Source organism: Macrotis lagotis, chromosome 1 (genome assembly GCF_037893015.1).
Source record: "Macrotis lagotis isolate mMagLag1 chromosome 1, bilby.v1.9.chrom.fasta, whole genome shotgun sequence".
NCBI classification, from domain to species: Eukaryota; Metazoa; Chordata; class Mammalia; order Peramelemorphia; family Peramelidae; genus Macrotis; species Macrotis lagotis.
The window spans coordinates 619,487,372-619,514,101 of NC_133658.1; the positions used below are offsets into that span (position 1 = coordinate 619,487,372).

Below are 26,730 nucleotides of genomic sequence, written 5' to 3' on the forward strand. Positions count from 1 at the left end.
CTCATTAGTGCATGATGGTCCTTTTAGTCTTCCCTGATGCATCATCTATAATAATTACAATAGCAATTATTTCAATCCTCTTCAAATTTCCTCAGACCTTCTATAAGTACCTCATATGTTTATATGATCCTGCTATTTTGAATCCATCTTCTTTCTACTTGCCAAAAAACCTCAAGTCCTCATAATTCCATACTTGTACTATTAAATATCCTATTACTTGGTTTCATTTCATCCAACCTCTTTTTAAAAATCCATCCTAGTGTAGTAGATAGAGCACTGGCCCTGGAGTCAGGAGAACCTGAATTCAAATCCAACCTCAGACACTTGATAATTGCCTAGCTGTGTGACCTTGGGCAAGTCACTTAACCCCATAGCCTTAAATAATTTTTTTAAAGTCACCCCATATTCATACCAAAAAAATGCAGTTTTCCCTGAACTATAGATCTGATCTTGTTTTCCTGCTCAAGAAATTTCAGTGGTTATCTTTTGAATCTTAGATAAAATACAAGATCAATTTAGCAGTCAAAACTCAGCATAATCTGTCTCTATCCTGTTAAGATAGACTGATTACATATCTCCCTCATGCTAACTCCCTGACAAACTGGATTATTTTTAACTCTCTGTTCAGGCCATTCCTTCTTCTACCTCTGGACCTTGAGATAGACTACTTAACATGCCTGGAAGCTCTCCCTCCTTGCCTCTACTTTTTGAATTCATAGATATCTTTGAGGATAAGCTTAAATTTTAGTATATTTTTTGCCTGTTTATTTTTCAAAGGCAATGGGGTTAAATGACTTGCCCAAGGTCACACAGCTAGTAAGATGGATTGCTACTTAGTTGTCTCCACCTGTATATTAATAGAAAATGTGAGTAATGAATAACCATAAAATATTTTATATTTATTATATATCTATTTTGTACTAACTTCTCTGTATACATACTGTATTCTCTCCTCAGGCCTCAAGATCCTTGAGAGCAGGGACTGTAATTTTTTCTTCAGCATTTAGCACAATGTAAGTACTTAATAAATGCTTGCTGAATTGAATTGAGGTTAATTCCATTTGATGACATTACTGATATTTTTATATTGACAAAAGTTCCTATATTAGTGCTATTATGTTACTATTCAAAAAGTTTTCACTAGAGGGACATTAATCATTAGAAGATAAAGTGTTAGACTTAAGGTCAGGAAGAACCCAGTTTCCCTGATACTCTGGTAATTATAGGCAAGTTACTTAATCTCTCTAAGCTTACTTTTCTGATATACAAAATGTAGTTAAGAATTTTTATATTAATCACTGATATTAATATGATAATTATAGCTAACACAGTGCTTTAAGTTTTCCAAAGTGCATCATATATAGTATTTCTTCAGTATATTACAACCAAGTAATATAGGAGCTAGAGAGCTTAAGTGACATGATCTGAGTCATAAAGCCAGTTAAGTGATTGAATATTTATTCAAACTCCAGTCTTCCTGACTCTGTTGAATACCCCATCCTTTATGTCACCTGCATCATCATCATCAAATAATGACTCTATCACCTATCTTATAACCTTATTGGTTTGAGATCTTTCTTTCTCTCTCTCTCTCTCTCTCTCTCTCTCTCTCTCTCTCTCTATATATATATATATATATATATATATACATATATATGTCTTTGCATATTTAAAGAGGCATATAAATATTAGCTATTATTACTATCCATAGGATCATAGATTTAAAACCAGAAGAAACCATAAAAGTCATTGAGTCTAGTGCCTTATCCTTCATATGAGAGAATTTAAGGCCAAAGAGATTAAGGTAACTTAGATAGAAAATTAATTTTCACGGCTAGATGATGTAGTGGATAAAGCACGCGCCTTGGAATCAGGAGTACCTGGGTTCAAATACGGTCTCAGACACTTAATTACCTAGCTGTGTGGCCTTGGGCAAGCCACTTAACCCCATTTGCCTTACAAAAACCTAAAAAAAAACCACACACACACACAAAAAGAAAATTAATTATCTGGGATTAGAGTTCAGGAACTCAGACTCTAAATTCATCAAAATTTGCACTATCCTAATTCTTCACATGCATCACTTCATAGGATTCTCTCAGAGCTTTGAAAGAAGTTAACAGGCATTATTGTTCTATTTAATAGAAAACAAAATCAAAACATGGAGAATTTAACTGATTTGCTTAAATGTACTCCCTGTATATTTTTTTATATTGTATAATATTTTATACATGAAGAAATTAAGACAGAAGAGGGTTGTGACTTTCCCAGGGTCTCAAGTTGAAGAAGGTCTCAAAACCAAATCTCTTGATTCCTAGTATTTTGCATTTTATGGAAAGAAATGGGAAAAAAGGGAAAAGGGAAGTTTGTTAAGGAGGCAGTTAGATCACTTATAGTCTTATATAGATAAAAATACTTTTGTTAAATATAAGCTTCTCCTCTCCTCATTCACTTTAATCCAGAAAAGCATGCATGATGAACATAATTTACAGATTGCATCAGAGTCATTAAAACAGTTACATTTTCCTTCTCTTAAAGCCTTCAGTGACTGCTTAGCATCTTGGTTGAAACACTGTCACCTTTCTTCTTCAGACAAATACATTTTAGCATATTAAAAGGTTCAGTCAGAGACTGGCTGGGAAAGCAGAAAAAAATGAAATGGAAGGGATGAACCTTGAATAAAGTTAAATCAAGTTTTCTCATATATATATATATATATAGTGTATATATATATATATATAGTATATATATATATGTATATATATATATGGCATTGCTTCGGTCTTATTCATCTAATTGTTAATCAGAATAGCAATGATGCTTTCAAGCATTTACAGATAAGCAAGTCTTAATTGATAAAGCATAATAAAGGTAAGCTGCTTAATCAATTTATATTAAAGCAATCTAAAATGCAGAAATTCAAATGAACAAAAAATTAAAAAAATATTTTATTAGTGTCAGGTAAATATAGAGATTTATGTAACCATTAATATATGCAGAATGTTTTGTAAACTTTAAATTGCTATATCAGTTTCAGTCAGTGATGTTATTAGACTTCCAATGACAAAAAAAAGATTTATATTTTAGTTTTGCATTTTAGTACAATTGTTCATATTCACTTAATAGTGGCTTTTTTAAAAAAAATTGCACATTTAACTGTCTCATTTTTCTTTTGGTTCCCTGTGAGATATTAAAAGAAGGGAAGGCTTCTTACAATTTGCAAATTTTTTTCCACAATAATTTAGTAATGAGGGTATTGTAAGTGTTATTTAGAATATTTTACAGATGAAGAAACTAATGATCAGAGAGACAATGAAATTTGCCCAAGATCATACCGCTCATAAGGGTAGAACTGATACTTGTCTTCAAAGTACCATTTTAGTTAGTTCTCCTTCTGGTATGTTAGTTACCTACTATTTGGATAAAACTCAGTTTAAATCTCCTATATCAGACCTTTACTGATCCCTGTGTTTCACATCCCTAGATACAAGTACACTCACATCCATTATATTATATTAATTATATTAATTATATTATATTATATTATATTGTATTGTATTGTATTGTATTGTATTATATTATATTATATTATATTATATTATATTATTACATTATATTATATTTTTATACTTACTTATTTGTATACATTTCATTTCCCCATAATGGAATATATGCTCCTTGAGGACAGATATTCTTTGGATTTTTGCTTTTCAATCTCCAGCATGAGGGACACAAGATAAAAAACAAACACTGTTTGACCTAAGGTAAGTTCTTAATGCTTGTTAGTTGTATAATCTATGTCAGATCACTTACTATCTTGGGGAGGGGAGAGGGCACTGCTGCAGCTCAGTAATATAGATGGGCAGCCAAGTAACAAAGTAATTGAGAGCCAGAATGAAATCAGGGACAGTTATCATCTTGAGTTCTAGTCCTGGAGTCAGGAAGACCCCCTGAATTTCAAATTCTTATTAGCTATGTGACCCTGGGAAAGTCACAACCCTATTTTTCTCTATTTCCCCATGTGTAAAATAAGTCATAGAAGGAACTGGCAAACTACTCCAATGTCTTTGCCAGGAGAATCTTAAATGGGGTCATGAGGAGTTGTACATGAATGAAAAATGGCTTAAAAACAAGAAATGACAGGAATAGGAACTGGAGATTTGATTTTACCTATATCGGTAACTCTCATTGATACAATTCCCCATGCCAATGAAAGTCAGCACCCATTTTGAAACTTATAGCCTTGGAGAATTCCCTAGAGCACAAAGAAATCAAAGATCTTGCTTAGGATCACATAGCCAGTGAAGAAAAGAGAAAAAGGATTTTCCTGTCTTCAAACCCTCTTTCTACTATACTACACTGTCTTTCCTATGCCTGACAAGCAACAAACATTTATTAAGCATTTTTTATATGCCAGACATTGTTCAAAGCACAAAGAAATACATAAAAGCAAAAAAAGTCTCTGCCCTCAAAGAGTTTCAGCCTAATAAAGGAAGACAATAGAAAAAAGGGAACAGGGGACTGAAGGTTCTTGTGCAAGATCATTTTGACAAAGAGTCAGAAACAAAGGCTAATGGGGAACGATAGGGGCTTAGGCTGGGCTCCTCCACAAATAGGAGACTAGGAAAAACTCCCAATGTGAGGAGGAGGAGGAGGAGGAGGAGGAGGAGGAGGACGAGGAGGAGGAATGTTCTAGTATAAGAAGATTTCTGGTTTAGAAGGAAGTTATAGAGTGAGAACTCGTGAAAGAAGAAAAGAGGCAATATTGAATATAGGATATGAGCTTCTAGAAAAAATATCCTTTCAATGATAGGTAGTCCTTTGTGGGGTCTAGGCAAGTGACTTTTGAGACATGCATGCCCAAGAATGTTACTGTCTGCAGAACAAGCTTAGGGACTTACAATGAATACTCAAATTTAATTCAATGGTAATGAGTAATGATAATGTTTTTCTGTTCTTTGGAATTTATAATGGCACTGCAGGGGACAGCTGTCCTCAAAATACCATCTATCTTTCTGAGGGTTCTGATTGCATTTTTGTCTCCCAAACAACAGCTCTCCAATTTCTCTGTGCTGAAAGCCAACAAGAAAATGAAAACTTACTAAAGAATTGAGCTAGCAGCCCCACCTCATGAATGTTTTATCATCTTCAGAAGTCTACATACAGGAGAAAATTATCACAGGGATTCATTTTGAAAAGTAAGAGTTATAAAGTATTTGATCAGAATGGAAGAAGTAAATTAAATAGGGTTTCTCCTAGTAGGTAACAAAGAATTATGCTGGTGTGTGAAAGGGTAGGGATGAGGAGGGGGCTGGGCTGTTCTTAGACTCAGTTATTAGGAGATCAGAAGTGGTCATGAATTATAAGGAATTGTACATGCCACTGAACAATTTATTTGTCATCTGTATGTATAAATCGTTAAATAAAATATTAAGGTTTTGTACACAAAATAAACAATTAGAGTTCAAAAGGGTTTGATGCCAGGAATAGTAAATTAATTGTTTTAAGGGATTAATACTGAGATTATATGGAAGAGTCTTCGCTAAGTGGTATGGATTACAGTGAAGGAAAGTTGACTTTTTAGAATGATTCCCTTCGCCTCTAAAACTTTTATATAAGATTGTATAGTTAACTCTAATTAAAACACAAAATAGATTCATTTAGATACTATTAGTGCTGAGTGAAAAACTAGAAATGATACATAACAGGTAAGAGCATTACCTGTGATTTTGTCACTCCTTTGTTATTGGTGTTTAAAAATAAAACAATTTAAAAACAAAAGATTTTCTTACACATCCAGCATGATTAACTGGAGGGTAAGAATGAAGAATATATTCTCCCCTTATAGTTTGCCATCAAATTTATAGGGTTTCTACTTGTACTCCAGAATAATATAATGGTATGAAGATGCAATATACAAGTGATGCAATGTAGAGAAAGATTTAAACTAATGTTATATGTTTAAGATAAGGAATTCTGAGATAAGGGAGAAGGAATTCTTTAAAAAAAACACATTATTTGAATTTTGCCACATTGAAACTGCTTATTTATATCATTGTAATTTAAATTTATCTGCAAATTATACATGTAACCTCCCCATGTTGCTAATGTACCAACTTCCCAATTTATACTCATCTTTCAGCTCTCTCCAAGCAGCTACAAAGGCTCCTCCACAGGTTGCTAATAAGTGATTAGCACTTCCTATGGTGACAGATCTCTCCAGGCAGCATTCCCCTAGATAGTGGTTCCTATAGGAGTAGTTAATAAAAGTCTAGTGCTCTTAAAGATACCTCCTGAGATAACTGATGAGAGAGGTGAACCTTGAGAAGCTTCCGTTTGTTGCCTGGGATGAGGATAGACAATGAGAGCGCTACTCTGCCTTTTCAAAATACCTTATTGCAATATACCTTTAATATGTGTTTCAAAGTATATCAATATTTATAAATTTATACTTTCTATTTTAAAGGCTTTATTAATGTAACAATCTCAAACAATATCTACTAGAAAAGCTATTACCTTGTCTACTTGAAAAGTAAAATTTCTTTCTCTCTTTTTTTACTTTCTATTCATAGATCTCCTCAGTTTGAACACCACTGAACAAGATGACTCTTCCAAGATAATCTGGCCCCTGCAAGCATCATGTGGTTTAACTCGACTTGGTATACTCTCCCTCCTAATTCCCCTAGCCTCCTTTGTCCTCTTGATTGCAGAACTAGAGTGTGGAGCACTTAACTTTACCCAAGCACTTTTTTTAGGGTTTGTTTTTTTTTTTTGGCAAGGCAAATGGGGTTAAGCGGCTTGCCTAAGGCCACACAGCTAGGTAATTATTAAGTGTCTTAGACCGGATTTGAACCCAGGTGCTCCTGACTCAAAAGCCGGTGCTTTATCCACTACGCCACCTAGCCGCCCCTAAAGTTCTTTTAGAAAGGGCAGCATTTGGACTTTGTAGCCAACTCTCTTTCCATCTGCAACTCTTTACTCTGGAACAAGATAGTTTCTGCCATACTGCACCCCCTTCTGACTTCCTTTTGTCTGCTGTCTTCCCCATTAGATAAAAAAATGTTAAGGGAAGTGATGGTCTTTTTTTTTTCTTATTTGTATCACCAACACTTAGCACAGTTTTCAGCAAATAAGAGGTACTTAATTAATGTTTACTCAACATTGAGCTTCTCTGTTTATACCAATTTATGTCTGTTTGTGTGAAGTATTAATCCTGTTTTGGAATAAAAATCAAGAAGATAATTTTTAAAGTCATTGCATTACTTTCCATTAATCCCCTATGTTATTTGCATAGAGAGAATAGATGGCTTGAATCATAATGCATCCTTGGGCACCTGTGTTCAAAAAATGAAAGGACTAACAATATTCTCATATTAAACCCTTGATTATCAAGAGTCACCTATCTGTAAAGCTCAGCATTCCTAAATTATGGAAATTCAAGAAGCAAGACCTTACCATACATACCACTCACTCCTTGATGTTGAAAAAAGAAGACCCTGAACACCCTGCAAAAACTAAACTGGAAGCAAAACCAAATCTAATTAAAAGAGATAAGGAAAAAATGACGTTTTCTTAAAAGGTACCATAGGCAATGAAGTAATGTCATTACTATACCACAAGTAGTATAGCAGCTAAATTCTTACAGAAGAAGCTAAATGACTTATAGGGACATATAGAAAGCAAAAATTTAATAGTGGGAGACCTCAACTTTCCTTTCTCAGAATTAGATAAATCTAACTACAAAATATATAAGAAGGAGGTTAAGAAGGTAAACAGAATTTTAGAAAGCTTATGATAGATATCTGGACAAAATTGAATAGGAATAGAAAAGAATATATCTTTGTCTCTGTAGTACATGGCACCCACAGAAAATTCCACCATATACTACATTTAAAAACCTCACAATCAGATGAAGATAGGCTAAAATATTAAATGCATCCTTTTTACTTCAACTTGAAATAAATATTACGTGTATTAAAGAACCATGGAAAGATAAGCCAAAATTAATTATATACTGAATAACTTGATTTTAAACATTGAATAGGTCAAAAAACAATTTCATCCAAGACAATGATAATAATGAGACATCATGTCAAAATATATGGAATGGAGTCAAAGCAGTTTTTAGGGCGAAATTTTATAACTCTAAAATGCTTATATGAATAAAATAGAGAAGGATAAGATCAATGAATTTAGCATACAAGTAAAAAAGCTAGAAAAATCCAAAACTAAATACTAAATTAGAAACTCTGAATATCAAAAAGGAAATGAATATAATTGGAACTAAGAAAAACCATTAAACTAATAAATGAAACTAAGAGTTGGTCTTATGAATAAACAAATGAGATAAATTTTGGGTTAATCTGATTAAAGAAAGAAAGAAGAAAATCAAATTACAAGTATCAAAAATTAAAGGGGGAACTCAACACAATGAGGAGGAAATTAAAGTAATAATTCAGAGCTATTATGCCCAACAGTATGCCAACAAATTTGACAATATAAATGACAAATAAGAATATTTACAAAAGTATAAGCAACCCAGATTAACAGAAGAAGAAATAAAACACTTTAATAACCCCATTTCAGAAAAAGAAATTGAAGAAACTATCAATGAACTCCTTAAGAAAAAATCTTCAGGACCAGATAGATTTACAAGTGAATTCTACCAAACATATAAGGAACAATTAATTGCAATTCTATATAAACTATTTTCAAAAACAGGAGTTCTGCCAAATTCCTTTTGTGATACCAATATGGTGCTGATACTTAAAACCAGGAAGAGCCAAAGTAGACAAAGATAATTATAAACCAATTTCCCTAATAATCAGTGATGGAAAATTTTTAAATAAAATTTTATCAAAGACATTACAACAAGCTATTAATAGGATAATACACCATGATCAGGTAGGATTTATACTAGGTAGACAGAGATAGTTCAATATTAGGAAAACAACCAACATATTTGACCAATTAATATTTGACATATTAATATCAAAACCAACAGAAATCATATGAATATCTCATTAGAAGCTAAAAAAGCTTTTGACAAAATGCATCACCTATTTCTATTATAACACTAGAAGGTATAGGAATAAATGGAATTTTTCTTAAAATAATAAGCAGTATCTACCTAAAACCATCAACAAGTATTATATGTAATGGGGATAAACTAGGAGCATTTCCATTAAGATTAGGGGTGAAATAAGGATGTGCATTATCACTACTACTTTTCAATATTTATTAGAAATGTTAATTTTACCCACAAGAGAAATAAAAGAAATTGAAAGAATTAGAATTGGCAGTGAGGTAACAAAACTTTCACTCTTTGTAGATGATATAATGGTATACTTAGGAAACCCTAGAAAATCAACTAAAAACAATCTAAATCATTAACAGCTTCAGCAAAGTAGCATGATATAAAAATCAACCCACAGAAAGCATCAGCATTTGTGTGTGTATATATATATATATATATATATATATATATATATACATATATATGTATATATATATATATATGAACAATTTCAAGAGCAAGAGATAGAAAGAGAAATTCCATTTAAAGTAACTGTAAACAACATAAACTACTTGGGAATCTACCTTGTAAGGCAAACTCAAAAACTACATGGCACAATTACAAAATACTTTTCAAATAAAGTCATACCTAAAAAACTGAAAAAAAATGTCAGTTGGTCATAGTTAGACTGAATTAACATAATAAAAGTGACAATTTTACTCAAATTAACTTATTCAGTGCCATACCCATCAAACTACCAAAAATATTTTGCAACACTAGGAAAAATAGTAACAAAATTCAGCTGGAGCCCCAAAAAGTTCAAAAATGTCAAGGGAATTGATGAAAAAATGCAAAAGAAGTTGGCCTAGCTATATCATAAGAGTTTTACACTCAGTTAAATCATTAGGGTTCAGGAATGAAAGGCTGCATTGCTTGGAATTCCCTGAAAACTTATCTGCTGTGGTCATCTCCCTGTGTGTCTTCCTTGTTATTTTGATCAGGAGAGAAAAGGTCTCAGAAGTATATCATAGTTATACATTTACTTAATGGTCAGATTTTCAGAACAAGTGTGTCTGTGAGAATAAGACCATTCTAAGATAACTGAAGCTGTATCTGAAAGAAAATAACTACATGATTATTTAAGTGCATTTAAAGGGTCCTAGACATAATAATGGTAATCATTATCAATAGGATAGAGGCTTTGAAGTAGTGAAAAAGAAGGTAAGGTGTAGGAGGATCAATGTGCTTCCCAATAACTTTATAGGAAATAATAAAATAGTAAAAAGTGATGTTAAGAAATAGAAGAGAGAATACCCACTTGTCTCAGTAGTCCCTAGGGGCATCTCTATACTTGTCCCAGAGATCAGTCATAGGGCAGTGTTATATAATTGTGGGGTTCCTGGTGACAAAACAAGACTAGTGTCTGATAATGTGTTAGCACATCTTCCTGCTTGCAAATATTATCTCCTAGGAATATTATTACCGCCTTAACCCTAAATCTGTCTCTGCAACTTATACCCTGTATTTCAGGTTCTGCCTTCCTTCTCTATTAGATAGATCTTCAAATATGACAGCTTCAATTATTCTATTAAGTTTTCTATTATTCAGGCTAAACATTCTCATTCTCCTCATCAAGTCCTTCTAGGTAATGAGGATCCTTATCCTCATTTGTTCTTCCCTGTCTTTATCTGACATAATTAAAAGGTACCTTGCAATAGGAATGTAGACTTGGGGCTGGAAGGGAACTTGGGCATTATCTAGTCCAATCCCATTGTTTTACTGTTGAATATCAAGAACTTGTGGAACTTGTCTAAGATCATATAACAAAGGAAATAGGACCCAAACTTTAACCCAAGTCATCTGATTCTGAATATAGTGTCCTTTCTATCAGAGAAAATATAATGAATAGTTTCAGGACCTGAAAAATTACACACAAAAGAAAGTCAGGCTGGAAGTGATAGAATGTTAAAAATACTCAGGAAACAATTTTCAGGATATCACAAAGAGGTGACAATTTTAAAAGAATGAAAAGCACTCATGATATTATCACCATATTAATTTTGACACTAAAGATAGACAGACAGTAATCTGACCCCAAAATTGAATAGTTTGAGAAGATAGGACTACTTGATATTCAGAAAACTGCCATATCTTCAATGATATTCTAAGCTTCTTCCTATTGCCACTTCCTTATTGCTTCCCTCTCTTCACTCCTTCTAAAGCACTAATATTTTCTAAGTGAGGATGTATGTCTATGAACCACTGAATAGCATAATTTCAAGAGATAAAGTTGTTGATGACTCAAAAGGAAAAGCAAAGTTGAAGGCCAGATATAAATCAATTGAAGCATATAATCCCTGATTATTTATGAGTAGTGATATAAAAGACTTATCTGAGGACATATATGAGCTGTTCATGTGTTGAAAGCAAGGAGTAACAGAAGGACTGTCAATTATATATGGCAACAAGGTGGCAAAGTGGATAGAGTGCTGGGCATGGGAAGACTCATCTTAATTCAAATCTGACCTTAGACACATGGTATTTGTGTGATTCTGGGAAAGTAATTAACTGTTTTCCCCAATTTTTTCATCTGTAAAATTAACTGGAAAAGGGAATGGTAAACTATACTAGTACCTTCAACAAGAAAACCCCAAATGGGGTCATGAAGAGTTGGACACAATGGGAAAAAATTAACAACATTCTATCTGTCTATCTATGTATCTATCTATGAATCTATTTATCTATCTTCTATCTATCCACCTATTTATCTGTTTATATACATATATAGAAACATACATGTATACATGTTTGCATGTGTATATCTAAATGTGTTTACAAAAAATTTTTGGGATGCATTTTATATATATATATATATATGAAACAGAGTCTCCCTATCTTACCTAGACTTAGAAGTACAAGAGTGATTAAATGGCCTCGTCTAATGTTGATCAACATAGAAACTTTGACCTGTTCTACTTCTGATGTGGGCTTGTTAACCTGTACTTTGGCAACCTGATGGCCTCCCAATCCCATAATAGTTATCAACTTAGTATAAATCCATGATTGTCTTGGATCACTGTAGAACAGAATTTCTGAGCTCAAGAAATCTACCGACTTCTTCCTCTCTAATAAGTAGCACAACTAAAAGGCATGTTCAGTTTGACCATGAAATATTTAAAAAATCCCCCAAAACCAAAAGATTTCTGATTTGACATAATTATTAGTTATTTTTCTCATTTTTTACCATCAGTAAGTTTAACGTTTGCCATATGTCTAATGGTCATGGAAGATAATGTTAAGTAAAACATGGCTATGATTACTCTTAGGTCCTTTTACTATAGCTCTTCCTCTAGGATGGATTGTCAATGCATAAATCAATATCCTTTGACTAGTATTATCCAGCAAACATCATTCCATCTTATTCACTAATAAATAACAAGAAAATTCATCAAGTATCTTGTTCCAGTTATTCTAAGTGTATGGTTTGTGAGGTGCTCTTTGAATGTCCTCAATAATAGCAGCTAATCATCCTTCTAGGACAGGTGTAATATTTTTCAATGGGTCCAAACACAATTTGGAATTGAGTATGATGGTTAACTTTGATGATCCAGCCATCCAGGTAGTAAGCTGTATGAGTCTAAAACCATCAGGTTGCTTTGCCCTAAGGACCAGTAAGATGCCTATGAAGGTAATTCCAAAAGAAAAGTTCTGAAATGTTTTAAATGAATGTCAGTATTATCAGGAAAAGTTCCTTGCATTGCAAACTGACTACTTTGAAAGGGACATGACCCATCTGTGTACATAAATGTTATCACTGATAGAAACAAATCAGACTTTCAATTTTATGTTTAATCCTTCCTAAGGTTTACCAAATAAAAAGTTAATATAATGTCATTAACAATGAAATCACATTTACTGTAATTTAATCTTTGATATTAAGGAAAATGGCAGATTATTACAATTTGTCCCCTATACAGATGGATAAAATAATACTCTTATTGTACAGGTATGATCGAGTCATGCTAGGGCTCAACAAACTTCAATGGTTTATGATTGCTTCTGGCATAAAATATAAACTCCTTAGTGTGACACTTAAGGATTGCATCAATCTGGCTCCAACTTTTTGAGCATTATTTTTTTGTACATGCTTTCTATATTCCAATGAATAGTTTCCCCCTCCATACATTTCCCCATACCCAGAATGTCTATTTCACTTCTAACATTTGAAATTATTTTGTTTCAATGTTTTGATCAAGAGTTCCCTCTGATTTCCCTGGTTGAAAATCTGCTTCTTTCTGAAATATGCTTAATGTACTTTGTCTGGATTTCAGTCCCATCGCAACTTATAGTACATGCCTGATCTCTATTCCTAGTAAAATTAAATTCTGAAAGGAAGGATATTTTTGGCATTATACATATATATATATATATATATATATTTAAATATTTATAAAATACCATGTAGATACTTAATAGACATTTATTGAAGTGTCTCTGTATTAGTATATTAACAGATATGCATGGAGACATAAATTGAAAAGAGTTGATAGACATGTACAGGTATATTGGAAACAAATTTTGTAAATAAATCCTATTGTCTTATTTATTCATGTCTTTTACTTAATAGTATAGAAAGGGGTCTGATTGAGCTGAAATAATTTTTGGCTTGAACTCCGAGAAGTGTGAGGTTTACAGGAAATGGATTTGGCAAGGTCTGTACACTATTCACACATATACACACACAAAATTTCCTTCACATTTTAAGATGATGTTGCTGACACTGTTACTTCCCCTGAGTGCAACTATGCTGTGTGAAATGCAATCTCTCCTAAATGGATTCACGACTATCTCAGTATTTTACAAGATTACCAAAACAAATCTGACTTTGGCCCCAGGCACTTCAAAAGTAAAACAGTAATGATGTCATAGTAAGAATGATTTTCATTTTCCTAAGAAATCACTGTAGCTATGACTATCAATGAAGTGTTAAAGATAATACCCAAATAATAGAAGGGTGAGCAAGACTTTAATCGTGGGAAAGAAGACATTTAAGTTCCATAAATGAGTTATTTTTATTGATCTAACTTCTCAGGTGATTCTCCTTCACTTTGCTTGTCTTGATATGGCCTATGTACTTTCCAAAAACAAAACAAAACCAAAAAAGGCAATTATCTTTTTTAGCTGAACAGGGCAAAAAGTCTTGTGTTATGAAGCTAAATGTTTCTTTTCCCCTAAAGGTTGCAACAGATATTTCTTCAAAAACAGATAGCATTTTTCTTTGTAGATGGACTTAACTTTATTATCTTAGTTACACATCAGTGAAATAACAATTGATGAACCCTATAAAGGGACAGTTAGCTTACTCTCATTATGCCATTACTACTTTATTCCAATTAGAACAGTGCTGATATTATTGAGCATGAATAGACATTCACATTTAGAAGGGGAAATTTACAAACAAAACCAGGGGAAATATTTTGGATAGTTTACACAAAGAAGCAATCACTAGAACTAATACTGTAGTTATCTTTCTACCCATGGCAGCTTCTGCTTATAGGTTTTTTCCCCTCCACATCTTACAATCACTGATCTATTACGACACCAGTTACACTGCATTGCATAGAAGGTAAAACCGTACATTTCCCAGTCCCCGTGTAGCAAGCCAGTGGGTTTTACCTTCATTTGAATACTAATGAATCAAACCATCATCAGATGGAAATCAGAAAAAAGAAGTTGATTTCTTTTAAGTTTCCTAATGGGAAAGGATAGCATGTTACTGACTCAGCACTTATAGGCAATAAGGTAAAGACATTTTCTGGGGTGTTTAAGGCTTCCTAATCTGGAGTTATTTTTTAAGGCTACTAGGTGTTTGTTTGGTTCATGCAATTATCAGGACTTTTAAGAATCTGAAGAATACTTTACTTGATCCAGTGCCATGCTGCTTTTAGGACACAGTGAAAATAATTTGTTTAGGATGCTTTGGTATGTCCTCTAGGTAATCTGAATCAGAAACCTACATTAGAATTTAGTGAAAAGAACATTTGATACTTAGGTAACTTTGGAAAATTGATATAAGTTTTCCTTAACTCTAAAATTAGGAAAAAAATATTATACCCATTCTAATTCTAAATCTATGATCTTAAGAGATTTTGATTTTTAACTATATTCATGAACTACTAAGCTTAATCACACATCAGCTAATTGCATGTAACTAAGCAAACTAAGGCCTTTTGATTAATAAGCCAGCCAGCTTTCACACTCTGACATCAAAATTTATGCCCTCCATGAAAAAACAAGGCCAAGGATACATAACATTAAACCAACACACAATTAACAGCACTTTGTTCTAATTATCTCTGGGCACAATTAATGTTGGCCCTGTAGTTCATTTTTCTTCTTTGATAGCTCCTTAGACCATTTATGCAGATTAATTCTTGATGTACTGGCATTCCCTAATATCAATGGTTGCTCTTTTTTTTTTTTGAACCAATTTTCACACAAATCTGACCCTAGTGTGGTAACCTAGTTACTGACCTCCAATGCTCAGGCTTCCAGCTCATATGGGAAAGTTATTCTTTTTTCCATTTTGGTCATAATTGATAAAAAGTTATATATCTATTGAATGAGTCTATGAATTAGGGGAACATAAAAGGGCCAGGGTATAACAGCTATGACATCAACAAAATTTGTAATAACAAGTATCTTGGGATGGCTGATATTTTTATTGTTGTTATTACTTCAATGGCTTCAATCATGTCTGGTTCTTCCTGACCCCATTTGGGATTTTCTTGTTAAGATACTAGAGTGGTTTGCTATCTTCTTCTACTAATTTCACAGATAAGGAAACTGAAGCAAACAAGTTTAAGTGACTTATTAAGGGGGTCTCACAGCTGGTATGTGTCTGACATTACATTTTTAACTCAAGAAGATTAGTCTTTCTGACTTCAGGACTGGTACTCTATCCACTGTGCCACCCAGCTGCCCTTAAGCCTAAAATTAGCAGACAAGTTTAGTGAATCATCATCAAAAGCAAAAGAAAAAAAAAACAGAACTAATCAAAGGATCTTGCAGATGGGTTCAATTCCATTTATTTAGCTTTATGGGTTTTCTCATACTTCTCCTAAATAAAAAGTTCTTTCGGAAGTCATAAGTAACCACTGCAGAATCTAATTTAGTATGCTTATCTGACCATATTATTTTATGTACTGAAAATGGGTATGCACGTAAAAGAAAAGCAACAAGCTCAGCAGGCAGGCTAGTAGTGTGGAAATAAAAGGGCCTTGTAGTTCTAAATCTGACTCTGAAGCTGGTTCCCTATGGAGCTTTGATCAATGTATTTAGCCGTATGTGCCTCAGTTACCTATTCTAGAAAATGGGTCAACCAAACAGGGCAGAAATTTACATAGCATTTCACAGTGGGTTTCAAATGGAAAACTACTTCCTGTTTTCTAGAGGCAAAAGTCTAACAGCTCTGAAGTAGCAGATGTGCCCCAGAAGTACCAGAAAATAAGGCACCGCTTGAGACCCTGACTTTCTGGTTGTTGGAAATAGTTCTAATTCAAAACAGCAACAAGTATCTTTCTAAAATTTATGGTACTTTAAAATACACCATTTAAGATGTAAACTCCTTAAAGAAAAAAAGTGGAGACAAAAGGAAACAAAATTTCTGTGATACTTCACTGAAACAGTGATTCCATTTATCTGGGCATTTACAATGAAAGGAAGGGAAGTAAAAGAGGGAAAGTAGGGGAATAGTAAGGGAATAAACATTTATTAAGTGCCTCCTGTTTGTCTGGCCAAGTGTGATTTTCACAGCAATCTTTGAAGGTACATACTATTACTATCTCTGTTTTACAGAAGGTATATAGAAGTCAAGTAAGTTGTCAAGAGTCATATAGCTAGTAAGCATGCCTCAGTGGTAAACACCAATATCCATTCATAACTCATCTATACAACTTGTCCATATTCTCTCCAATACCCTCCATGATAGGAGGGAATAAAAGGGTCATTTAATGTACCAGGAACTTTTCTCTAGATCTTGTTGAAATTATATAGCTATCAGTGGAGGAGGTGAGTTATCTTTACCTTTACTGTATAATTGACCCAGCCAAATAATATGTCTTGTGTGTCTCCTTTTTAAAATAATAGGTTGGGGCGACTAGGTGGTGCAGTGGATAGAGCACCGACCCTGGAGTCAGGAGTACCTGAGTTCAAATCCAATCCCTGACACATAATAATTACCTAGCTGTGTGGCCTTGGGCAAGCCACTTAACCCGATTGCCTTGCAAAAAAAAAAAAAAAAACAAACCTAAAAAAAATAAAATCTTAGGTTATTCTCTGTCTACTCACCATGTATCTTGATATTGTACATTATCTAGAACTTTAAATTATTAGAGATTCTGGAATTATATGACTTAGATTCATTAAAATATGTCTAGGGGCGGCTAGGTGGTGTAGTGGATAAAGCACCAGTCCTGGAGTCAAGAGTACCTGGGTTCAAATCCGGTCTCAGACACTTAATAATTACCTAGCTATGTGGCCTTGGGCAAGCCACTTAACCCCATTTGCCTTGCAAAAACCTGAGAAAAATATGTCTAGAAGGATAATGGCACTAAAAATGTGCCTTTGCTTCTGAGAGAAGCTTAGGATAATCAAAATTACTGTGCAATTTTCCCAATAAAAATGAAGCTACCTGCTCTTGTTCCCTTATTTAATTCTAGGTCTAGGGTGATGGACATTTGCAATTTAAAATAGACCAAATGTAGATTTTCCAACCAGTTATATATTATAGTCCAAACAAAAGGAATTTTTCATCCACTTAAGTTTTTCATCTGCAATAGTGTTGCCAAATTTCTGAAATATAATGAATTTTATTTTGGAAGCTAAATATTTAATGGCTTAGTGTAACCAGTGCAATATAATTTACAAAAATGAAGATTTAGAAGATCTCACTATCAAAGCAGAAATTATTCTTTGACTTGGACTTTGTTCTAGATAGTCTCTATGCCAGTAGCAAATATTTTCACTGAAACATTGTCTCATCGAACACTACTTTTTAATAATGATTAAAAGATACCTGAAGAGGGGTGGCTATGTGGCGCAGTGGATAAAGCACTGGCCCTGGAGTTAGGAGTACCTGGGTTCAAATCCGTCTCGGACACTTAATAATTACCTAGCTGTGTGGTCTTGGGCAAGCCACTTAACCCCCATCTGCCTTGCAAAAAAAAAAAAAAATATATATATATATATATATACATATATATATATATATATATATATATATATATCTCAAGAAAGTAATTAGTTTTGTTAAAGAATTGGTGTTTGATATGTATATTTTTATAGAACACAACTTATTTAAAGGAGATTTTAATAGGGTAGCCTTTCATCTCATCAATTTATGGCTGCTTTTTAGAGAAAAAAATCAACAAATAACATGGATATAGAGTTCTTGTGTTCTTTGTAGCATTAAATTGTATGATTATAAAGATGCAATTTTTAGAATTTAGACCTAGATATTCATTACATGTCTTCATCAAAAATACCCTCAATAAAAGTATAAATTATTCTCATAGATTATTGGGATGATTGGGAAAACATAGCTACTGATCAATAGTTAATGATATTTTCCCAATTACTTCAATGATAATAGCAAGTTTTGAGTTTCTCTTTTTAAACCCAGGCATGTGGTAATCTTCCTTCTTTTAAGTGTCTTTTAAAAAATCACCAACTCCATGCTCACAAAATTATACTTTCTCTAAAACTGATGGTCTCTTGGTTTATTTGATCTTAAAAAAATGTTATTCATGTCAGCAAGGATTTAGTAAGGGTTTACTATATGTTGGACCCTGTTTCTAAGAACTGGGTATACAAAGAATAGTAAAAATTCCTATCTTCAATGATCCCATAACTAATATTTGCTTTCTATTTCTACACCTAACACAACACTTCAGAGATTGATTTTAAAGTAAAAAAGTGACGTCACTGATAGAGAAAAGAATTTATTAGAGAAATCATATATCTAATTTTTTTTCATATTTTTTCTTTTCTTCTTTCTAGTATCATCCTTAAGAGTCCAGGGGGAAAATTTTGTTTAATTAAGTCTCTCAACTAACTTTCTATAAATTTTTCCCTTCTTGATGTTTGCCAGGTAATCTCCTACCAGCATCCTATATAAGCAAGTTTCTAATCTAACAGGTGCTGGCCTTGGCTCTTAAATTTTCTTGTTTGCAAGGGAAGGAAAGGAGATGAAATATTTTCTGGAAAAGGTGGGTTTCACAGTTTTGAAGGGAGAATCAAATAAGATAACCATTGTAAAAACCTTTGCAAACTGTGAATATGCCTTGTAAAAGTACTAGTATTATTAATTCCTGGCTCTTTTGGTCTCTTCATTGTGAGGAAGAATTAAAAACATTTTAATCATCCTAAATATGGTGGAAGTTTATATCAATATGTTAAAAAATGTGCAATAAATAAAAGAAAATATAAAACTAGTTTAGTTAGGTTGGAGTTGCCCTTAATTGGGCTGTGTACGTTCTTACCTTCATCCTTTCATCTAACTTGCTATTGATTTTGTTCTTTGGTATAACAAAGTCAATAGACTGACAATTTAGAGATGACTACCATATTAGTACCCATTTGTTCGTGATTAGAATATAATAAATTCCAATATTTGTGATATTATTCAGTGCTTGCCATGTCAAGTACCTCTTGCATGTGTGATATATGTGTGAAGTTTCCTGATGTATATGTGAAGCTTCTGTCCAGTCTACACATTTTTATCTCATTTCTTGCTGCTGTATCATATTTCCAATATATTTTTCATCATCTTTCCCTATGCCTACTTTTGCATTGAAGTCATTGAGCATATGTTAATAAAGCAACACAGAGGGTTTTATTGAATTCTGTATATAATTTCTCCATCTCATCATACTGTGCAATAGATGCTTAAGCAAATGTTGAGATTTTGTTCTTGTATTTTTACACATATACCATTAGCTCTGCAATCAATATAAAATGACCAAGAATCTCATGAAATGATATTTTTCATTTTCTTTGGATAGGAATAAAATCCTAACTTCTTATTCCTTCATCTGTTTCCTAGGAAAAGTTGAAAGACATTCTTTCACTTGGTTCCAATTTCCTTCCAGAGTAATACAACTGGAGTCAGAAAGATTGGGGATTCACATCCTACTTCAGAAATAAATTATCTATGAAATTCTAAGTAGGTCACTTAACTCTGCTCAAATTCAGTTTCCTCATCTGAAAAATGGGGATATGAATAATACCTATCTCAAAGTGTTAATTTGCAAATCTTTACACTATTTAATAATTTGTAACTATTTTAAAATTTTTTATGACTTCCTTTATGATGATAATGCCATTATTAATATGATTCAGTAACTTACAGTAAATGATCCACTTATAGATCACTGGTCCAAGGCTTCTCATTTAGATTAGCACCTATTAAGATACTAATTACAAAGAGTCTAAAAACTCTGCAATTCTCACCATTTTCTTCCTCAACCCTTTTACTACCCATCTTTCATCATCACAGAAGAAAGTGAAGAGGCCACCAAGGGGCTCAGAGTCAATTTACACTTTTTTCACCTCTGCTTTATCCAAATAATTCATTTCCTTAGGAAGGTCAATGGTCTACTACTTATAAGTCTTCTTCTATTTGGCTAGATCAGAAAGACTAGAAAAAAAATTAGTTCATGGATTGTAAATGAAATCTTACCAGCATTGTAGAATCTATCTTGACCTCTCATTTTGCAGACATAACCTCTAAGAATGCAGCATTGACCTCACCACAATGAAGAATAAAGAACTGAACTTTAAGTCAGGAAGCCTTGGTTATCAGTACTGTCTAAGAGATTTATTAGCTGTGTGATTTTGGGTAAGTCACTTAAAAGTCTTTTATATTCAATATCATCATCTGAAAAATAAGAATAACTCTTACCTTAAAGAATTGTTGAGATAAAATGATATAATGTAGGTAAAGTAATTTGATGGCTTCAAAACACTACCAAAATGTTAATTATTTTCATTAATAAAAGGTATAGAATCACATAATGGCTTTAAAACATTTTGAATACTCTTGAGCTCTTATATGTTCCCAGCAATAAGGTAAAATGCTAACCCTAAAAAAATTGTTTTTGGAAATTATCTGTGTCACAATTCTCTCTTTAAGACAGAAAGAGCTCAGTAACTGTTAGTTTACTGGCTTATTTCAGCCTCAAGTCAGGAGTAGAGAGTCTGCCTAGCATGCCATAGTTAGACTTAGGAGTTTAGTAGGGAAATTGTCTTTGTAAATAAACATTTATGTTGTTTCATCTAATCTCCCTAGTCTCATAAGATTCAACCAGTTTCTGCTTCTGAGGTTGCTATATTTGAAAAATGCTTGCTCTCCAGTCTCATGTAGAGAAATCATTTTATCTGTTGAAAAACCTTTTATGTTCCGCTTTGATATTTTTTAAATGTATATCCCACATATATATTGGAATTTTTGTACCACAAAGCCTTTTTTTTTTTAACAGAGAACAGTTTTTTAATCTAATTGTCTCAGTGACAGTTGCTAGGAAACCATGAGATGCAAATTAATCAGTACACTCCTAATAGGTAGATACCTGCTAACCAGGGTAGCATTGTGTGACTAGAAGCGACCTGACAGAAAATACTCATTGGAAAAGGACAATTATGGAGTTTTATTACAGACTAGGAACAGCATGCTACTATGTCATTTTCATTCTCTCCCTGCTTTGCTTCAATATGGAAAGAGATTCAGGGGAGAAGAGAACATGGTGTTATCATCTCTCTTGAAAAGGATTGCTAGGAAAGACAAATTAGACCCTCCCTCTCATTAACTAAGAGCCTATGGAGAATGAAGTGAAAGTTGTGGAAATGATAACGCATAAAACCTAAAGGGAAGCTATATGCCTGGGCTTTTGATAACAAGCTGTTTCGAGTTCCTGTGTTTTAGTACTATGTACATAAGGAAATGATTTTTGATACGTTAAGGGTTCCAGGACTGAATCTATTCAACTCTGGGAAAAAGTAAAATAAGACTAATCAGTGACTGGGAACAGTTAAAATTAATTTGTGAGATACAAAAATAAACTTTGAGTTATGCTATAAATTTTAAATCTTTTTTACATCATCTTTTAAATATAGTAATTATTAACAAAAAGTTCTAAATAGATTTTTGAATAATTACATGTATTTAATATAAGCCAAGCAGAACTCAATAAAAAGTCTACTACTTCCTATTATCACTTTGAACATGACAATCTTTCTTTTTTTCATTCTCCTAATACTTTCTTGTATAATACTTACATATATGTTAAATCCTTCAATTAAAAAGTAATGATCACAATAACCAAAATTTACATAGTTCTACATATAGCATCACATTTGATTCTTGCAACCATCCTATGATTTAGGCAGTATGGATACTATTGCCCCAATTTTACAGATAAGAGGATGAAGACTTATAAATATACTTTATTATTAAACTATATTATATTAAACTCCTATATTAAACTCTATATTAAACTCCTAGAGGATAGAGTTATGTCAATTTTTGCCTTGGTATAGCCAGAGTTAAAAAAATGCCTTCTTTGCAAGGTAAGTGCTTAAGATAAATGTTTTCCAAATTAAATTTAGATTAATTGAACCAAGCTTCTCAAGGAAGTAGGTCAAAATTAACTCAATACTATCTGACTATTATTGAGAAATAAATACTACAATAACAAAATTAAATAGCAAATAATAAAATCTTAAAAATCCATAACTCTTATATGGCAAAAAAAAAAAAAAAATTCCCTGGGAACCAGATTTAAGGGGAGTTAGAAGCAAACTGGATTTTAAATTTCTCATGTACCTGCAGTGGGTCACCAGATTAACAGAACACTATAAATAGTCATTCTTCTAGACCTGAGGACATGAAACAAAAGTATTGAATGCATTCAAGTGTGACTCTGGCTGGGCAGAGAGCATATCCTAATCCTATGCCTTTTCCAAAGCAAAAATTAAAATACTATTCCCATCTTCAATTTGGAAAGCACCTGGGCCACCAAGAAAGGAACAAATTCAATTCAATTCCTTCATTTAGCAAACATAATTAGGTACCTACACTTGACATTACATTGCCATAGTAGAAAAATATAATGTGTTGATGAAAGAAAGAAAAGGATAGTGAAGGGGAAAGGTAGTAAACTAGAGAAAGGTCTCCCCGCCCCCTTCCACATTTACTTTACCTTTTGGTACTTTTAGGGGTAAGTGAGAAAAAAGAATGATCTTTTTCCATGAGGATCTTTCTCAAATTTTAATTACCCATTTCTGGAGCACCCAAAAAATGAATTGCCAATTGATTAGCTATTTCCAGTTTTCCCTTCCCAATTGCTTGTCCTCTACCTCCAGTTGTAAATTTTGCATTTTTAAATATCCCATATGGAAGAATACTATTGTTTCTAAATCTTTTGTTTATAACAACAAAGCTCCTCACTTCAGTAACTTGGGAATTAGTTAGGGCTGACTCGCCCCTGCATCTTCCCAAGGTAGACGATAAATGTATCCAAAGGCCACCGCATTATAAATACAACGAAAATAAAATCAAGTAACCTACTACTTGCTGAGTTTCAATAATTCAAAGTTATTTTAAAATCAGAGCAACATTTTACATATGTGTATGTGTATTTCTACATATATATACATACTTAAATATGTGGATATGATAAAGACTGTATTTTCTACAAAAATAAAAAGTAGTGAGGATTTATTTGGGGTGGGAGGGTGGGAAGGGCCAAATATAATAACCTAGAACCTTTAAAAAATAAACACCTGCATTTCTACTAAAGTAACTAAATGAAAAAACAAAAACAAAATATCATACATAATTAGAGTCATAGAATTTAATATAACCTTTAGATGTCACAATTTGTCAAACTGTTTTCATATATGATTTAATAAATAATAACTTTGAAAGTATTTATTATATTTATAAAGTCTGTTTAAAAAGTCTGTCTATTATTTCCTTTAGAAATCCAATGAATGTTTAAGATTTTTGTAATTGGAATCTTAAAAAGTATAGTTATTCACTGTCTTGATAAATTTGTCTACAAGCCAGAAATGATCATATTAATTACTAAAATAAGTAATAACTCATAAGTTACTAAAAATTTTAAGATAACATCAAACCATCCATAAGATTATTAAATGCCAACTGTATGCCAGGCATTACACAAGATATTAGAAAGATCACATATTTTAACTGTTATATTTTGTAAATGAGGAGATGAAGATCTATATGAGTCAAGTTTCTTATCCACAGTCACACCTTCCTTTCATAGTTTCAGCTATTAGAAATAAATTCCAGCAAGGAAAAGAAAACTAAACTATGACTCAGTCCTTCTTAATTCCAAAAATTCATTTAGACTATCAAAAAATTAATATTGCTAATATTAATTAAATGCTAATTAAATATTGCTATTTAAATTTAATACTGTCTAAAAAAAACTTTAGAAGATGATTTATCTGCAATCACATTTTTCACAAGAGGTACTATTTTTGAAAAAAAATCCATAATATTCAGACAAATAGTAATCACTCCTAAATGGATTTATAATGGAATCATTGACAATTTTTTAAAAAATTAGATAAATTTTACTCATTATTTAAAGAGCCTTACTTACTTGTAATCTCAGAAATTGTAGAAACTCAAATAATTTTTAAGACAAACATAATAGGTTTAATTTGCGTTTTAATTCTGATGGACTTAAAGTCATTTTATGATGATTGATAAGGAAATATGAGTATTTTTTAACATACTTGTTTTGGTCATTTAATCTATTCTAGCAAATCCATTGATTTAATCTAAAGGTAACAAATACAAAAGCAGATAAACTGGAAAGAAAATTTGAGGAAAGTACCTGATTAATCAAACAGGGGGAAAAAAATGTTGAGACTATAAGTAGGATTTCTAAAGGAATCTTGTCATGAGCTCCTTGGAAAAATTAGAAGCAGTCAAAAAAAAACACAATTTAGAATTGTTATACTCTCCACAGTAAAAGATTCCAAGGGAATTGAACCCTTACTGTTTGTAAGTAACTGGGTCTTGATATATTTACGTGACTATCAAAAGCTAAGCCTTTGACTTTATATGAAAGGTCACCTAAAGTTAATATATAGCCAAAAAATGCATTAGAACAGAACCAGGCAAAAATACTTTTATCTAGTTCAGCAGAGTAGATCATCAATGTAAAGCTGGAAAGGATCTGAGAGGTCATCTAATCCAAAGACTTATTTTACTGATGAAGAAACTGAGGCGAGAAAGGTCAAATGACTTATCTAGGTCACACAGGTAATAAATAGAAAATTTGCAATTTGATCCTTAACTTCTCTAATTCTAAACTGTGTCTTCTTTCTACTGTATCATGCTAGTGTTAAGATTCATCTCATAGAATAAATCTGGGTCAGCATACCTAAAATGAGCATATCATTGGATCTCCCCAAAGCTTTATCAATAATGAAAATGTTGCTCAAGCTTTCAGTTACCATTATCAACCTAAGCATTTAGCAATTAAGAGATTTAACCATTTGAAACTGTCAAAAGTACTATCATTTTCTAGCCCAAGTAGTTTTTGATCATACAAGCCTCAAAGTGAATGAAAATTATTTAATGAAAGCTGTAATTTTTGATATGGAAGGATCCTTTCAGTTGTAGGAAAATTCAACTTCTTTTCTTCATCTTCAACAAATGAATCATGATGGGAAATAGTATGTCACTAGAGTATGCACCAATGAGAAAGGAAAGATTTATAACTCATTGAAATTCAATGTTAATAAAAGAAATAGAGTCCTTTTTGAATGTCTCAAGTTGTTTTTTTTCCTTACCTCTAAAGCTTTCAATCGTTCTAATAGCAATTTGGTCTTTTCTTTCCCTTCATCTGTACTGCTGCTTTCACTCCTTGAATCCTCATCTACCAGCATGTGTGGATCTTCCAGAGTTTCTTTGTGCTTCCTTTCTTCCTCTGCCAATTTTTCCTAAAACAGTAAAATCAACATCAAGTGCTCGATTTGTGACAGATACTGCAAGGTGTGAAAAGTGTGAAAGAAAAGCAAAAATTGCCTTTAAGGAGCTCATAATCTATTGGGTAAGTAATGCAAACCAGATTTCATATACATATATATATTAATATATATGTGTATATATATATATATATATATACATATAATATGATATGACAGGAACATAAAAATTTTATTGAATATGGCTGCATTTGATATGAATCCTGAAGGAAGGTCAGGGAGACCAGGAGACAGAGGGGAGGAGGGTGAGTTTTATATGAATGGAAGTCAGCGAGTGAGAAGGTATCATGTGGGAAGAATAGCAAGAAAGTCACTGTTGTTGGACAACAGAGTATATAGGAAGGAATAAAATGTAAGATGATGGAAATATAGGATATTATAAGATTTTGAAAGGGTTTAAAAGCAACTAGGAAACTTTATATTTCATTCTTGAGGTAATAAGGAGCTACTATTTACACAAACTGATGCAAAGTGAAGGGAGCAAGGGAACCAAGAAAACATCACACATATTAACAACATTGTGAGTTGATCAACTATGATTGATGAATCTTCTCTCAGCAGTTCAGGGATCTAGGACAACTCTTCAACCAAATGTAAAAAAGCAAAACAAAACTAAAAAAGACCAC

General features: G+C 32.6%; 1 protein-coding gene across 14 annotated transcripts in view; it reads right to left on the reverse strand.

The window, feature by feature from the left end:
* Positions 1-26,730, reverse strand: part of NCKAP5 (NCK associated protein 5) — a 1,109,295-nt gene that overhangs the window by 264,595 nt on the left and 817,970 nt on the right. For all 14 annotated transcript variants that reach the window (XM_074215040.1, XM_074215032.1, XM_074215034.1 and 11 more), the window contains one exon: positions 25,910-26,059. In XM_074215040.1, the coding sequence (XP_074071141.1) occupies positions 25,910-26,059 (150 nt within the window). The remainder of the gene's footprint in view (positions 1-25,909; positions 26,060-26,730) is intronic.